Source organism: Neomonachus schauinslandi, chromosome 8 (genome assembly GCF_002201575.2).
Source record: "Neomonachus schauinslandi chromosome 8, ASM220157v2, whole genome shotgun sequence".
Lineage (NCBI taxonomy): Eukaryota > Metazoa > Chordata > Mammalia > Carnivora > Phocidae > Neomonachus > Neomonachus schauinslandi.
Genome location: NC_058410.1, coordinates 84,240,284 through 84,257,069, shown reverse-complemented (window position 1 = coordinate 84,257,069; position 16,786 = coordinate 84,240,284). Strand labels below are relative to the sequence as shown.

At 39.7% G+C, this 16,786-nt stretch overlaps 1 protein-coding gene across 1 annotated transcript in view; it reads left to right on the top strand.

The window, feature by feature from the left end:
- The first annotated feature begins 260 nt into the window (after positions 1–260).
- The window catches only part of RIMS1 (regulating synaptic membrane exocytosis 1), a 490,811-nt gene continuing 474,285 nt past the window's right edge, over positions 261–16,786 (top strand). Inside the window, exon 1 of the mRNA XM_021693604.1 lies at positions 261–424. Within this exon, the coding sequence (XP_021549279.1) occupies positions 261–424 (164 nt within the window). The remainder of the gene's footprint in view (positions 425–16,786) is intronic.

Sequence of the window (16,786 nt, the reverse complement as noted above, 5' to 3'; positions counted from 1 at the left end):
CGGGAGGCGGCCGGGCGGCCCCGAGCCTAGCTAGGGCGACCAAAACAAAGGCAGCATCCGGGACTGGGTGGATGCAAACAACCATGAAAGACTGGGTTCTCTCTCTCCCCGGCTCTGCTGCTGCCGCCGCCGCTGCTCCTCCTCCTCCTGCCGCCGCCAGGAGGACTCCTCTGTGAGGGGAAGCAGGGGCGCAGCTGCTGGGCGTGAATCCGAAAGGTGAGAGCCAGGGAGCCAGAAGAGGGGGCGGGCAGGCCACGAAAATGTCCTCGGCCGTGGGGCCCCGCGGTCCTCGCCCACCCACGGTGCCTCCCCCCATGCAAGAGCTGCCCGACCTGAGCCACCTGACCGAGGAGGAGAGGAACATTATCATGGCAGTGATGGACCGGCAGAAGGAAGAGGAGGAAAAAGAAGAAGCCATGCTCAAGTAAGCCACCCCCAGCCGCGCCATCCGTGCCTCCGTGCCTCCATCGGTCCATTCACCACTCACTCACCCAAGCCTCTCGGCTGAGTGTGGGGGAGGGGCGGGCGAGGGTGCTGGGTGGGGGGCGGAGGCGCCCGCCTTGGGGCCAGGGGCGAGGGGCTTGAGCGGGGAAGAGATTAGGGGAACAGCAGGAAGGAGGGGATGCCACCGAGCGGGGATCCCAGGAGCCAGGAGAGGATGGGCTGCAGAGGAAGATTGGGTGGATAGGGACCACCTGAGGGTGGGGTATGCAGGAGCTGAGGAGAGCTGATGCCACCCAGGTGGAAGGGCTCTGGGCTGGGAACAGGTTAAGGGGCAGGGGATGAGTGGAAGAAAGGGGAGGTGGGATGAAGAGGTGCTGAGAACAGCTCCTCTTCTCATCTTGGAGTTGTTTAGGAGGTTGGGGTTACCGCAGTGAAGGGTGCCAGTATTTATGTAAGAAAAAATGCTTATTTTAGTGTTCATTTTGGTACTCATTCATCTCCAGATCAAGGTTGGGTCTTTTTTTGGGCAGTTGCCATCTTTGGTAACCTGCCTACCCAGCTTCTCTTTAAGCTTTTAGTCACAGTCTTCTACACAGAATACCTGTGTGAAGACATATTCTCTTACCCATATACAATGCCATCGGCAATGCAAAGTTTTTAATAATGGGAGAACCTGATGGGGACTCTGGCCCGAATAAACTAGAGGTTCCTCTTTACTGGTTTCCAAGAGACCTCTGGGGCCTGCTCAGTTCCTGGTGGAAGCAGTACAACAGGGGATCACATATTTGCACACATCCCCTTTTCTTTAAAGCCCGTCAGCCCTTCAAGGGCTCTCTGTCTAGTGCCCCATTTTCCTGTGTCTGGGAAGGGGATGGGGCTCGTTGCTGGTGGTGCAGGGGTGTGTGACAGCCTGGGCTGCTGCTTATCATATTCTCAGACAAGACTGCTTACAAGGTGCTGGCATCCAGACTGGGTTTTCCTTGATCCTTAGCATCACCCACAGAGTGGAGCCGCAGGGGACTTCCACCCTGCCTTCCCCTGGGAGGTCTTCTCGTATTCAGGAAAGTTTTCAACTTGAGGGTGAAGGAATTTGGAGACCCTGATTGGGACTAATTCCTTGGTGTCTCCCATTTAGCCCAGAAGGTGTATGTGGGGGCAGAGGATCGGCAGGAAGAGCCAAAGGGAACCTGTTGCATCTGGAGTTAGCTGAGAGCAAAGTAGGGGCAGGGAGGGAACAGGGGTGACACACAGGCACAGAACACACCCACCAGGGCCTCCCCCGCCACCCTGAAGGATTGCCTCTTGAAGAGAAGATGCTGCCACTGGAGCTTTCTTCTGCTTTCTCTCAGTGCAGCAGTGCCTGGAAGGAGAGGAAGGGAGGGAGGCAGCATTCACAGACTGATGGGTCCCCACCAGTCTAACTGCCACCCAGATGGGAGAGGGGGATGTTGAGCAAGCGCTATGGGTGCTGGGTCACAGCAAAAGAGTAGAAATCCGGTCATTCTTGCCCTTTGGTTGTAGACTCAGGAAGAGTCCATTAACTCGGAAGGCCAGCGCTGGCCTCATTCTATAAGCAGCAGGTTTCTGGATTCCCTGCTCCTTCTCATCCAAAAAACAAATACTTGAAGCCTGCCGGCTTGAGGGAGGCAGAACCCTCGTTAATCTGCTGCCTGTCCCTAGTGCAACAGTCACATCCCTGGTGCTGCAGGCTTCCCCTCTTCTGACACTGGAAGTAATGGATTGTGTCTGATGGTGCTGCTGTCTGTGTGTCTGGTTGTCAGTCCGTCTGTCCCCACTGGTTGCAGTCCCTGCCCCCTGTCCTGGACACCTTTTGTGCTGGTCAGGATTTACAGGTTGCTCCCGTTCCTTCTGGTGCTCACTGCAGACAGCAGGTGGATGGAGGCCTCCAGCAGCCAGTGGAACCCATGGCTGCCCCTTGACAGGGTCCGACTAGGCAGGGGAAGGCACAGTGCAAGTAGCGGCCATCACGCCCCTCCGTTGCTGTTTCAGGCCGGTGGAGAGCGAGAGATTTTAAGTGGGAGAGGGTGAGTTTTAGGACAGAATTTCAAATCTGCTAACTGCCTAAGGATAGCATGATAAGACTGTATGGGCTTCTATGGACAAATAAAAATGAAGAACACTGTCCAACTGCTCATGTCTAAAACATCTTTCCCGCTGCTATTCCTGTGACTGCTTTGCACGAGCTTGCGGATACTGTTCCTTTATTGCAAGGATTCACAAAATATTGCAGGATGTGACGCTGTTATACAACAGCCCTCTATCATCCCAGACCTCTGCGTTAACTTTATCAATCAGCCTCCTCTGTTAATGTCTTGGCCTTTTGTGCAGTGGCAGATTGGTGAGTGTTTTGGAATCCCGGTTTGCTGCCGTGTAAGCGTGTCATATGGTCTGCAATTAGAGGAACAGTGCTGTGCTTTTTTCTAGAGGGCACTTTGTGTCTTAAAAACTGGTGATTGTAGAGGCAATTCAGATGACACATATATGTGGGAACTTAAGGACACAGTCATAAGTGGCGGCCTTTTCTCAACTTTGCATAAAAATAGATTGGAAAACGATGCTTTTCACAGGGCTTTGAAGTATTTGTGAAATCAGAGATAAGTTTTTATGGTAATGCTTGGTCCATCATATCACATATCTGAGAAATTACTTTCACAACAGGCCCCACAGAGCTAAAGTTCTGGTCAGAGCAGTTAGAGTTAAAGTTCACTTTTGTCATCACTGCAGAACCATCACCTTGAGCTACCTACTGTACGTGCTGTCCCTTCACAATGTGTACGAATGTGTAAGGCGTTAATAGAAGATAGAAAACTGATGCGTGAATATGGGAAAGATAAACAAATATAGATTAATGTATATTTGTGTAGTTTCATCAGCCTTGATTATAAATTACTACTTGAATTTGGTCTTGATAATATCTTTAAATATGTGTAAATGGAAAGAATAATCAAGCTAACTTATACCTCAAGATTTCAGAAAAATCGTATGCAAAATTATAAGTACTTAATCACAAAAATAATTCATTTTGTTGGCAAAGTGCACTAATTTTAAATACCATTGCCATATAACTAGAAATAGTTGACCCCTGCAAATAATTCTTAATGACTGATTTAATTATCTGCAAATCAGAGGTCTTTTCTTAATCTTAGTAGGATTTTTGGGGTGTGTGTGTGTGTTCTGGAGGCTTTTTGAAACCTAACTTCCTCAATGAATACTCTTTCAAGTAACTGTCACCAGACACCATGAGCCAATATATTACATGAGTTGAAAACTGCATTATCTGAGACCTAAATCAGAGAAGATCTCATTAGATCTAAAATCTTATTCCTTTTATATAAAAGCTTCATAGAGAAAGGAGCCACAGAATAGTAAGAGAAGAGAAAAAATAGAGGCAGAGAGTTAAAGGGGTTTGAGGATGGGAATTGAGAACCATATCGAAATATTTAATAAAACTACTAACATTTATTGAGCATTTACCTCATGCTGGCCATTATTCTAAGTGGTTATTGAATCAAATGCCAAATAGTTGAACTATGCTCAAGTTTTAATACATGCCTATTTGGATTCTCACAACAGCCTGTGCAAGGGGTAAGTCAGGTCATATAATCCTCAAATCTTCATCCTAAACTCAGAGAATTCCAGTAATACCCTAAGCTAACTCACATTACATGGCCCAATCAGGATTCAAGCCCAGACCTTTTATTCTAAGTCCAAATATTTTCCCACACACTGCACTGTCCTTCTACCAAGAAAAAGCTTGCATTTCATCTACCTTTTCCTTAAATTAGTTTGTGCTCTTTCCTCAGTTTCAGAGAAGTGGTTTGGCAAAAGATTAGGTTGACTTAGATCAGCTGCTGATTATAGGAGGGCCTGGAGCTTCATTCACACTCTTAATAGAGTCTTCCTGTGGATTGAGGACAAGGGAATTTTCTCCAATTTGAAGAAAATAAAAAGCATCATTGTATGGTGGAAAGGCCATTAACTTTGGATCCAAGAACTTTGGGGTTCTAGTTCTAATTCTGACACTTATTGTGTAAATATGGGCAAGACAATTAAATGGGGATTCTGTGAGGTACTATTTTACTTATAAATTCTGCAATTCTTGGTGTGAAATTGATTTATAAAAAGTGTTGGCTTTAGACTGCTCTCTCTTCTTTTTTTAATTATTTTTTTTATTATTATGTTCAGTTAGCCAGCATATTCTCCCTCTGTTCTTTGCGCTGACTTTTCACACATCCATAGTATCTACTTCCTTCATGAAAGGAGAAAGAAAGTTGAAGTAGAACTCTTATAACTTCAGTTTTTCTTTCTCCTTTTTCTCTTTCTAACCAATTATGCTATTGTGGCCTCAACTGTATCCATAAGACTCAATATGAAAGACCACAATTAGCAAATGGGAAAAGAAGGAAAAGTAGATGGGGCATTTGGGGAGGAGTGCAGATAGAGTCCCCATGGATGCAAGTATCATGTTTTCATTGGGTTTGCAAAGATTTTCATATCTTACACCTGAAAATATTATCTCATGTTGCTGAGGCAAGGATGGGTAAGAAAGAAAAGAAAGAAGGCAAATAGTATTGAGGAAACGCTGCTAAAACATGAGCTGGTGTCTACCATTTTTGAGATGTTGTGTTAAATAGAAAAGAAGGAAAAACTCACCATTTTACTTGGACTCTAGTCTCTTTTACACTACATTTATGGATAGGGTTACATTTAGAGAAGGTTAATCCTGAGCTCTATTGAAGTTTTATTCTTTCAACAAAAACTTATCTTAGTAAATGCATGTGCCCAGGACTGAATTCCCAAATGTTCCAGAGGAAATACGGAATAGGGAAGCCTTAAAAAATGAAAGACATGAGAAGCTATCAAAGAGAATGGAGGGAAAGAGACATAACTATTAGTTCACATTTTTGCTAACATGTCTTGACTTTCTTTTAACTTGTACGTATTCTTTCTTAACCAGAAGTGAGGGGGCACCACCGTTTAAATAAGGAGATTACCAAATTTGAAATAGAATATGGAAACCAGTGTGGGCTCTGTGTGCTATTGCTGACGTGAATAGAAACACAACATCTTGGGAGTGTTATTTGCTCAAATTGTTAAATGAGGAGAATGATTTATCTTAAACCTGTTCAGTAAGCTTCCTGAAAAGATACCAAATCAGAATTCCTGAAATAATATTATTCTCCCACACCTGGAACATACAGATGGATGGGGCTGATGTATCATGGATTATAAAGTCCATTATATTGCATTTCATATATCTTTGTGGACAATTTTATATTTTTAAACACTTTTTACATTTTATTCTGTGATATGAGTTGGGTATTTCAGAGCTGGTCCTGCTAGCTGAAGTAAATTTTCCTAGGGCACACGGCAACTAGAGTTATAGAACCCAGAACCTATGTACATTGACTCCAAGTTGCTAGTTCTCTTGTAAATCTTTTTAGAAGTACATCAAGCAAAAAAAAAAAAATGTAATAATGATAATAAAACTATGTGAAGCTGTGGTATTATGGTCTGTTTCTCTGTTCTCTTTGGTGGGGGTCTAAAATTTATTGTGTGCCTTCCATGTGTCAGACATGTGGCTGGATACTTTACATATTTCACTCTGCCCTGAGCTCACCTCTTGATAAGAAGTTCATCCTGTCAGTATTCTATTTGTTTTCTAGTATTAGTGAAATTCCCAGCACTAGCTAGATACCTTCCTGACCTTTTGCTTATGACATTTGATTCTGGCGTCCAGAGAATTAACCTAAAAGGGGGAAGAGAAGAATTTCTTATGGCTAATGGTGTTTTCGACCCTTTTCCAAGTCCACCTCTCTTCAGTCTCTAGATCTGGCCACAACTCCCTCGTTTATGCTGTGGGGCTTTTCTGATCTGTTGGCTCTTTTGCTCATGGTGTTAATACCTTAGCATCTTCCCACCATTCTCCTCCACTGTGAGGTTGCCTCTTCTCCCCATTATTGTTCTCAATTTTATTTGTTGGGTAGGCTATTTTGAACAAAGTGTCGTACAGTAGTCAATTCAACAGTAAGATCATTTTTTCAGGCATTGGGCTATTGGGGTAGAATAGAGAGTCCTTTGCTGAGAGCCTGATGTTGGTTTAGTTACTACCATTTTAAAACTGCCATGGTCAGAAGGGGAGGTGAGCATCAAATAGCTGGATGGAGCAGTGGACTAAATGCTGGTCTTAACACTACCACTTTCTATAGGTGTAACCTATCCAAGTCTCAGTTTCTTTATGTGTCAAATGGAATTGATAATGCCTGCCCTGCTAACTTAGGAGGAAGTGGAGGGTGGAAGCACCTTTAAACTTGAAATTGCTGTACCAAAGAAAGGTGCCATTATTATCTTTACTCTGGAGAACTGTAGAAGAATCTCAAGATTATCTTCTCCTATGGTCACTCAGCTACTAGGGGTCCATGGAGATGAGTTCTTAGAGAACAGTCCATTCATTGTATCATGCTAACAGTACAGTGTGGCGAGGGCTGCAGCTACCAGTTGGAGAATTTGGTAAGGAGGCACAAGGTGAAATTAGCCCAGGGCTTGGTCTGAGGTGCTATTTACCTTCTTTACATTCTTCTTTCTTTCTTATTAAATATCTCATAAATGTCTTTAGTACAAAAAGCAATGTGGGCAAAATGATAACGTCTGAAATAGCTAAAAGGCAACCCTAATTCAAAAATGTGAAGAGAAATTAGGGTAATTTCCTCATCTTTTACTAGAAAAAGACCTATGATTTTTGTGCTACTGGATTTTATAAATTATTCATTTTCAGAATTGGCTGAATAAGGGGCCGTATACTTGTCAAGTTTCTCTATCATGTCAGTTTATTGTTGGGTAATGTAATAGATTATACATGTTTCAGATTTTTTTTAAGATTCTCCACTGGATGCTTTGGGTTTTCTGCGTGCATATTCTCACACTCTTTCATCAAGTTTGTGTCCACTTACTTTGATCTAGGTCAGTTTTCTGTGAATGACAAGAGGGGAATATACTGTATTGACTTTAGATTTTCTACCTCTGTTGCTAACTTGTGAAAACTTCCTGTATATGTGAATGTTTATTTGAAGAGAAAAATGGAGTTGTTTAAAAGGAAAGTGACTGTATATGTTGGTTTGCCCAGGACAGTATCTCTTTATGCCTATCTCCTCTATGATTACGGAAAGTACCTCTTTTTCTCAATTTTGTGTTTCAATATGGACAATAAATTTTAATGTCTTCTTCTTTATAAGTTTTGCTTCCCCGACCCATTATTCATTTAAAATTTAAGAAAGTCAAGCAATTAACATAAAATATATCTTACCAATAAGTAATACAAGCAAGTTACAGACATATTATTTTGAAAATCATTGGTAAATGGAAGAATTTTTGCTGAGAAGGAGGTGTTATCTTTTATGGAGTCTCAGTGGAATGCTACCTTTTATGGCAAAATAGAATTAAAATTTCAAAACATTTTTCAAATAACAGTGACTATGAATTGCAACTGCATGCAGGGCTCTCTGAATGTTCTCCTTTGGGCCTTGCAAAGGAGCAGCCTGCAGTTTAGAGAAGACATTTAAAAAGATTTTAGAATGCAACATTTTAATAATTCTTCTCAAGTTTAGATAGTAAAATAAGGCAATGTTATAGAAAGTAATTTCATACAAATTGAAAGTAATTAATGTGCTTAATGAGATATTAGCTATTTTAAAGAATTATAATGAACCAAACAGTTATCTTTATGTAATATAACAGGTAATACCTTGCTAGTGATTTACATAGTATTTAGTCTTTTTTGTGTGTGTTCCCTATCATTATACAGGTAATTATTGTTTGGAAGATGCCATTATATTTACATAGAGAAGATAATTGAATCGAAAACCAATGAAAGTATCTGCACTGTCATATGAATTTATCTTGCGCAGTTTACCTTCTTTTAATGGACACATGCATGTTCACAAATGGGAGCTAGGATAGTAGGAGTTATTGATGGGGCTTTCTGGCTGTATTTCCTACACTTTGTGTAGTCTATTTGATTAGCTACCCACTTGCATCCCTGTGCTCGAATATGATCAATATTTGAGCAGTATTCAAAGAGATTACTGATATTCTCAAGAATATCAGGTTATTTTAAAGTTATAAGTAATCAGCGCACAAGCATCATGTGCCACATTATCATTCTTGATGTTTAAACGTAACTCTTAACAAATGCCATGAGAATCTCTTTATTTGAGTGGCTAGCTGTTTTGTTTTCAATTTATGGGGTTTTACCTTTTAGAAAAATTGGGCGGATGGTATGTGAAATATCTAGGGAATGTTTAAATAAATTTATCAGGTTTCTTTAAATATAAGGTAATATATATATATAACAGGTAATACCTTGCTAGTGATTTACATGGTATTTAGTCTTTTTTGTGTGATATATATGTATATATATATCTCCACATTTAGAAGTTCTGTCCAGGTCACAAAGATTACACAGTGTATTAGTAGAAAGAGATGAAAACAAAAGTAACCAAATAGCTTTTACTTTTATATTTCATACAGCTTAGCAGATATATCTTTCTTAGCTATCCTGTCTTCTAATATATTGGAGCTTAAGTCTTCTTTCCTAACCCTTTTTTTTCGGGAGAAAAACTTGATGTATTTTATGTCTTGGTTTCTGAAATAAAGGGAAATAGAAATGAGCTGGCTTATTTATTTGGGATATTAAAATTTTGGTAAGAGTAAAAATTGTAAAGAGATTCTACTTTGATATTCTTCATGACCATCATGACAATTGTCATAAAAACGTAATTTGGAAAAAATAAAATATAGTAAAGTCTTTTATGAATTAGGCTGGGTATTTCAATATAAAGATGTCTACATGCCCTAGGCCAAATCTAACCACCTAATCTATAGCAACCTGGAATAAAAACTTAATACTAGTTTGAAAGGATACTATTGTCTGAGTTTTGTTCCAGACACAGGCACTGAAAGGGATTGCATGGTATTTGGAATTCCAAAGGCCTAAGCTGTAACAGTTACTACTGAGTAAAACTATGATTGATAATCTGTCAGGTGGCTCTCTATCTAGTCCCTGTCTTCCATAAAGGCAGCATAGTTTAAGGTTCTTGGAGGTCCACATGCAGAAAAAGAAAAAAACAAACAATTTATAATCCCAGGCCAAGTAGCAGATAATTTACCTGGTGAGTAGTACAAATTTTAAAAAATACAATGTGTACTTTGGAAAAATGCTAAATAAGCCATGCAAAGTAGTTCAAAATGAGTGGTGATTATAATAGAAGCTGGAGGACTTTTTGAAGCTCTCTCTTGCCCTTCATTCTATAACTCCATTTCATTCTGATTTGTCTTCTTCTTTCCTATGTGTCCCTAATCAATCTTTTATTGGTAATACAATGTTGCCCTTCCAATGGGTCCTACTCTCAACCTTCTTACTTCCATTTTATGTGCAGTTTCTGGTCAGTCTCAAATACACTCATGGCTTCAATCATACTTATATTTTAATGATTTGCAAATATATCTTACTACCTTAGAATTTTCTACCAAATTCTGGATCCATGTACCTAACCATCTGTTAAATATCTCTACCTGAATGTCCTTGGGAACTTCAAACCAATTGTGATCCAGGATAATGTCTTGACCTTCTGCCTAAACACAGTGCTTTTCTTATAATCCCTGTCTTTCTGGATGGCATCTCCAGGGCAACTCCTTATTCAATCCATTGTCAAATCTTTCCAATTCAATCTTCTTAGAGTCCTTTGAATTTCTCCTTTATTTTTCAATTGCATTGCTGTTACTTTAATGTAGACTGTCATCACTACTCACTGGGTTGCCTGCAATAACCTCTTAATTCATTTCCCTGCCACTGATCAGACCCCACCCCCCCAATTTCATTTTCACACTGTTGTCAGAGGAATCGTTTTAACATTCATTTAATCATGTCCCTTCGATAAAACCCCTATGCTTTCAGTGTAAAGATTAAATTTCATAATCTGTGCTGTGCCTACTGTCTCCTTTTCACTGGTCCATGCACACCTTCCTGCCATAGCCTTACTGAACAGGATCTCAGAGTATCACCACTGCTTCACAACTTGGTGACTCCACCTGTGTTTTTCTGTCAGGAATTTCCTTCTCAATCTACCTAATTTTTACATAGCCTTTCAAATGAGTTCAAGTGACATCTCATCTGGTACATCTTCCCAGACTTACCAGATTAATTTTTGTATTTTTTCTCTGTGCCCATCTTTTTTATAACTTTTTTCACTCTACAGTCCCAGCTCAGTATAGCATATGTTCCCGAGAGCAGGATCATTCTTATTTGCCAGTGCCTGGCATGTAATAGGTGCCTGAATTTTTTAAACTGTGTGTATGAATGAATGAATAAATCCAGAGGACGTGGAGTGGAAGAGTCACCTAAGGCTGCTGGATGGATTAATAGGGTATGAGTAGGTGGATGGAGTGGGAAGGTTATGCTAACCATGGGAATTCTATCAGCAAATTCTGAAAGCAAAAAATGAGCTGAGTGTTTTTGGCTATTGAGAGAACCACAATTGGCCAGAACTTATGAGAAGAATATACTGGAATTTAGATATTACAGGGTGAAATTGAAATATAGTTTTCAGATGATCTGTTGTACTCTTAATTTATCATTAATGGCTTTTTGAAGGACAGCATTTTTAAAGTGTTTGAATGTCAGTGTGGGAGGATGTAAATAATACATTTTAAAAAGTAATTCTGTAGACAGACATGCTTAATGGAAACATTTCCTTTGATTTAAAACATCACTAACTTCAGTAACAGTTTAAACCATAATATATGTTCTCTGATTTGGTATTTAGAATGAGATCATAAGCCAAGTGTTGTACTGGATTATTTTTTTAATTAAAAAATGCCCCTTGTTTAAGTCATCTTCTAGACTTAAACTCCTTGAATGCAGGTATCTTCTTCTAATCATATTGTCATTTCCATTGCTAAACGCTGTGGCTGATACATGGTGGGACCTCAGTAAGTGCTTGTTGAACTGAATTGCTCAGTATGCATGCCCAGGGCAGAAAAGCACTGGTCTTTGACATAATATAACTGGATTGAGTTGAGATATGGATGAGAGCTTAGAGCCCATCCTGTCCAGGGCTGGCAAATAGTCAGAGCACAGATGACTTCCTGAACCTAGAAAAGCATCAGTGATAAATGTTGGATGCCTCCGAACCTTTCTGAGTGGAGTACTCCAGACCATCAACTGATGAGAGTTGGCAATCAAGATGAAACATTTTAGCCACAGAAGATATATTCCAACTCCACTTTTAAGAAGAGAAAACTAAGGCCAGAGACTCTTTCAGGTTTTCATTATTAATTAGTGAGAAAGTTAGGTATAAGACTTTGGGTCTTGTATCTTCTGGTCCAGTGTGTTTTCTACTGTCATACTCTCTCCACATAATTTTAACTACCTTCAAATCCAAAAAATTGTTTTTTTCAATTTTGCTTTGATTTGCCTGCTCAGTAAGAGTATATGCTGTTATAGGAAACTTTAAAGTAACTTAAAAAAAGGAGAGAGAGAGAAAATTTAAAAAAGAAAGAAGGAAAGAAAGAAAGAAAACTCCATGGGAACTCTTAATTACTTTGTTGATTTTGAATTTTGTCATATTGAGTATTATTCAAAGTAAGTGGATCAATGCCAGGGACCAAGAAGTATTTTATTTAAAGATTTCCTTTGCTATGATATTTGATGGACTTATATTTAAGCTATCAATACTTCTTGTGATCATTTTATTTTTAATTTTTAATACTTCTCTGAAAGTTATAATGTTTTCAATATGCAGTTTCAATTTATTTATGATTCCAAATAGCTTTTGCTACTATGCTTTTGAATTATGTACATATTAAAAATCATATTTTGTTATTTTCACTTAGAAAAGCCAGTTGGTGTTTGCTCACTGTGAAAAGAGTTTTTCTTGGTTCCCCCTCATTTGGAGGTTTGTCTTCAGCTAGACTGTTGGTCAGTGACCCAAAGAAAGAATTAGAGGAATGGGAAGGAAATGGCAACTCATATGTGCATCCCAGCTCTCACTCCCAGCTCATCCATGCACCTGTACATATAAACTCTCATACCCACAAACTTGAAAACTTAAAAGTTTTTTTAAACTTTCTATAAAGTCTTTTTAAAGAAGTTCATTTTACCTCATTTACATAATTTGCATGATCTGGACATGCCTCGTATTACTTTTTGTACCTACAGCCCTTCTATAAATTTTGCCCCCTTGGGCATTTTGGAAGAAGCAGCTCTGTATCAATATGATCCCACCCTGGCCATGACTGATTGAATTAAAGATGGACACTTGAGGGGCGCCTGGGTGGCTCAGTTGGTTAAGCGACTGCCTTCGGCTCAGGTCATGATCCTGGAGTCCCTGAATCGAGTCCTGCATCGGGCTCCCTGCTCAGCAGGGGGTCTGCTTCCTCCTCTGCCCTCTTCCCTCTCGTGCTCTCTGTCTCTCATTCTCTCTCTCTCTCAAATAAATAAATAAAATCTTTAAAAAAAAATTGGTTAAGATGGACACTTGATCCAAGTCCAGATGATTCGATGACCAAGAACTAATGAGATTCTCTTTCAAATTGAAAATAAGAAAAAAATCAGGAGGTCAAGAAAATGAATACTACCCATTCATTTTTTTTCTTAGAACAAAAATGGATTGAGCAATTATGATATGCGAGGCATTGTACTAGAATTAATAGAACTATCTATCCCCTACCCTCTGTAGGAGAAGGTACATTTTATTTAAGTAAAATTTTAAAATAAATGTAAAATTAAAATCTATGATAAATGTAACCCAGGACAATATATGATATTTTGATAAGATGATATAAAATAAACCAGGAATTTTGATTAATATCAGGCTGGTCAGGAATGGCTCTCCATGGAAATGACAGTGAGGACTGAGTTAAGATCTGAGGATGAGTGGGAGTTAATTAGGCAAATAGGGAGTGAAGTACCTAGCAGGCAGGAAGAACAGAGGGTCTCAGGTGAAAGGCAGAATGGTAAACCTGAAGAAGTAGAAGAAAGCCAGTGTTGTGGAAAAGGAGAAAGTCAAGAGAAAGCCAAGAGGGGTGTGGTTTGAGAGGATCTTGGAAAGATAGGCGGAAGCTTCACACTTTAGGGTCTTCCAGATAATGGTACTTTTATCTTTATCCAAAGAACCCAAATATTTTGAAGAGAGATATGATACAATCCTATTAGTATTTAAAAAATATTCTGGCTACAGTATCAAGAACTGATTGGTTGAAGGCCCAGGGCACATCTGTGTATATACACAAGCTGGGAAGCTATTGCAGAAGTCGTGGTGAGAGATGTTAGAAGTGAGGACTTTGATGGTGATGGAAAAGTGTTAAGATTTGAGAGAGATTGGGAAGCAAAAGTCATAATTTTTTTTTTTTAATGGATTGAATATGAGTTGACTTCTGACTTGTGCCACCAGGTTTTGGGAGCATCTGGAGGGATGGAAGGGAGATCCTAAGTTTAGTCTTGGTCATTTGGCCTTTGCAGGCTATAGGTCAGGAACTCAGAAGAGAGGATGGGTTAGAAATATAAATTTATCAGTCATCTAGCCATGAAGCTACAGGTGGGAATGAGTGATTAGATTCAGAAAAGGAGAAAGCCTAAGAATGAGTCTTAAGGAAACCTCACTTATAAAAGTTGAAAGGGGGCAATGACCTAGGAAAGACACTGAAGTGAAGAAAGGTAGGATAAAACCCAGGAGGCTCGTGATACAGCAAATAAAAGGGAAAAGAGTATTTCAAGGGGGAAAAGGCACTCTCACTTGGATGACCGAAATAAAGACTGCAACATCAAATGTTGGTGAAGGTAATGAGAAACTAGAATTCTTATGCATCGCTGTGGGAGCATAGTATAGTACAACCACTTTAGAAAATTGGTAATTTTTTTTTAAATTACCAAACATGCACCTACATTATGACCCAGCAGTTCCACTCATAGGTATTTATAGAAGAAAAGTGAAAACATGTATTCACAAAAACTCTTATAAGGGAATGTTTATAGCAGCCTTCTTCATAATAGCCCTAAACTGAAAATAGCTCAGCTGTCCTTCAGCAGAAGAATGAATTTTAGAACTGTGGTATATTCATCCAGTGAAATATTGCCCAGCAATAAGCAAGAGTAAATTGCTTTCAACCTCTTGGGATGTAAGTTTTGAGGCTTTGATTAGTGTTTTTTTTTAACTTTATTTTATTATGTTATGTTAATCACCATACATTACATCATTAGTTTTTGATGTAGTGTTCCATGATTCATTGTTTGCGTATAACACCCAGTGCTCCATGCAGAACGTGCCCTCTTTAATACCAATCACCAGGCTAACCCATCCCCCCATCCCCCTCCCCTCTAGAACCCTCAGTCTCAGAGTCCATAGTCTCTCATGGTTCGTCCCCCCTCTGACTCCCCCCCCCTTCATTTTTCTCTTCTTACTATCTTTTTTTTTTTAACATGTAATATATTATTTGTTTCAGAGATACAGGTCTGTGATTCATCAGTCTTACACAATTCACAGCGCTCATCATAGCACATACCCTCCCCAATGTCTGTCACCAGCCACCCCATGCCTCCCACCCCCCCCCACTCCAGCAACCCTCAGTTTGTTTCCTGAGATCAAGAATTCCTCATATCAGTGAGGTCATATGATACATGTCCTTCTCTTATTTCGCTTAGCATAATACACTCTAGTTCCATCCACGTCATTGCAAATGGCAAGATTTTGGGTTTTTTGATGGCTGCATAATATTCCATTGTGTATATATATATACCACATCTTCTTTATCCATTTGTCTGTCGATGGACATCTTGGCTCTTTCCATAGTTTGGCTGTTGTGGACATTGCTGCTATAAACATTGGGGTGCACGTACCCCTTCCGATCACCACATTTGTATCTTTGTCCTAACTAGCGCCAGAGGAAATAGAGACTGAGAGCTCCTAATACTAGAAGAATTGTCCTGGTATTTGGCCAACCAGTTCCATAGTGTTCTTCTTCTGGAATGGAGTAGTTAGAATAGAAAGGAAGACCTCTTTTGCCTAGAGACCAGCATCAAAGGGCCATCCCCTGCCTAGGTGGGTGTCTGAAAATCGGGATCATTAACAAAGGCTTACTGAAATCTGCTTTATTAGAGATGATTACCGACATAACCTTGATTGCCCAGAGAGGCCATAAAGGACCTTGGAGGACCAGGTACATCCATTGAAAGTAGGGGGTTCTGCCTCACGTCCCTCTTTTAGATATACCACTTTAGGGTTTCTAAAATATCCTTGAAGGGTTAGGACTGACTTTTGGGGCCAAGAAAACCAGCCTTGTTACTGAAATAATAAATATCTCCTCCCACTGTCTGAATAGAGTGTTTTTGAGTGTTTATGGGTGTTAAGCATTGTGCTAGATGTTTTATCTGCTTTTTCTCCAAGTCACCCCACCGGTCAGGCAGAGTGGCTGTTATTGTCCCCATCCTCAAGTGAGAAACTGAGGCACAGTGAGATGGTAGAACATGGCTAATGCCAAGGTATGAGTAAGTGGTAGAGCCAGAACTTAAACCCAAGTTTGTTTCTGCATTTTCTGTGGATGTTTGACCTTTTTGCTTCTTCTTACCTTTAAACTTTTGGGAATAAGGATTATGCCTTTTCTTTTTGCTTTTATGTGTGTACGCATGTGTTTATATACACAAAAAGTCAAATGTGATGCTTTGTTTCTTGGGGCCTGATAACTGTGCAAACGAAAAGAAAATAAAAATGTTAAATCCACATTAAAAAAATAATAAATTGCTGACACATGAACAACAAAGGTAAAGCTCAAAAACATCGTGTTGAATAAAAAAAACCAGACACAAATAGTGCAGACCATGTGATTCTATTTACATGAGGCTCTAGAATAGGCAAAGTTAATCCATGGTGTTAGAAATCAGATTGGTGTTCTTTTTTTATGGTAGCAGGGCTGAGGGGTTGACAGGAAAGGGAAAGGAGCAATTTTCTGGAGGGATAGAAATGTTCCGTATTTTGTAGGGATGTGTATTACACATGTGTATGCATTAGTTGAAATTGATCAAGCTGTACACGTAAGATCTGTACCTATCATGGTATGTAAATTATATCTGAATTATTAAAAAGGAAATTCTGAGACATCAAATACAATGAAGACTGATAAATAACTATTGGATTCAGTTGGAGTGGTCAGAGTGAGAGAGACATGAATCAATCCATACACTTAATGCAGGCAGATCTTTTGGAATATTTGGGAAGGGAGAAACGAGGGGATCCCTGGAGGGAAATGGGAGGTAGCTCCCAATGTGGGCCTC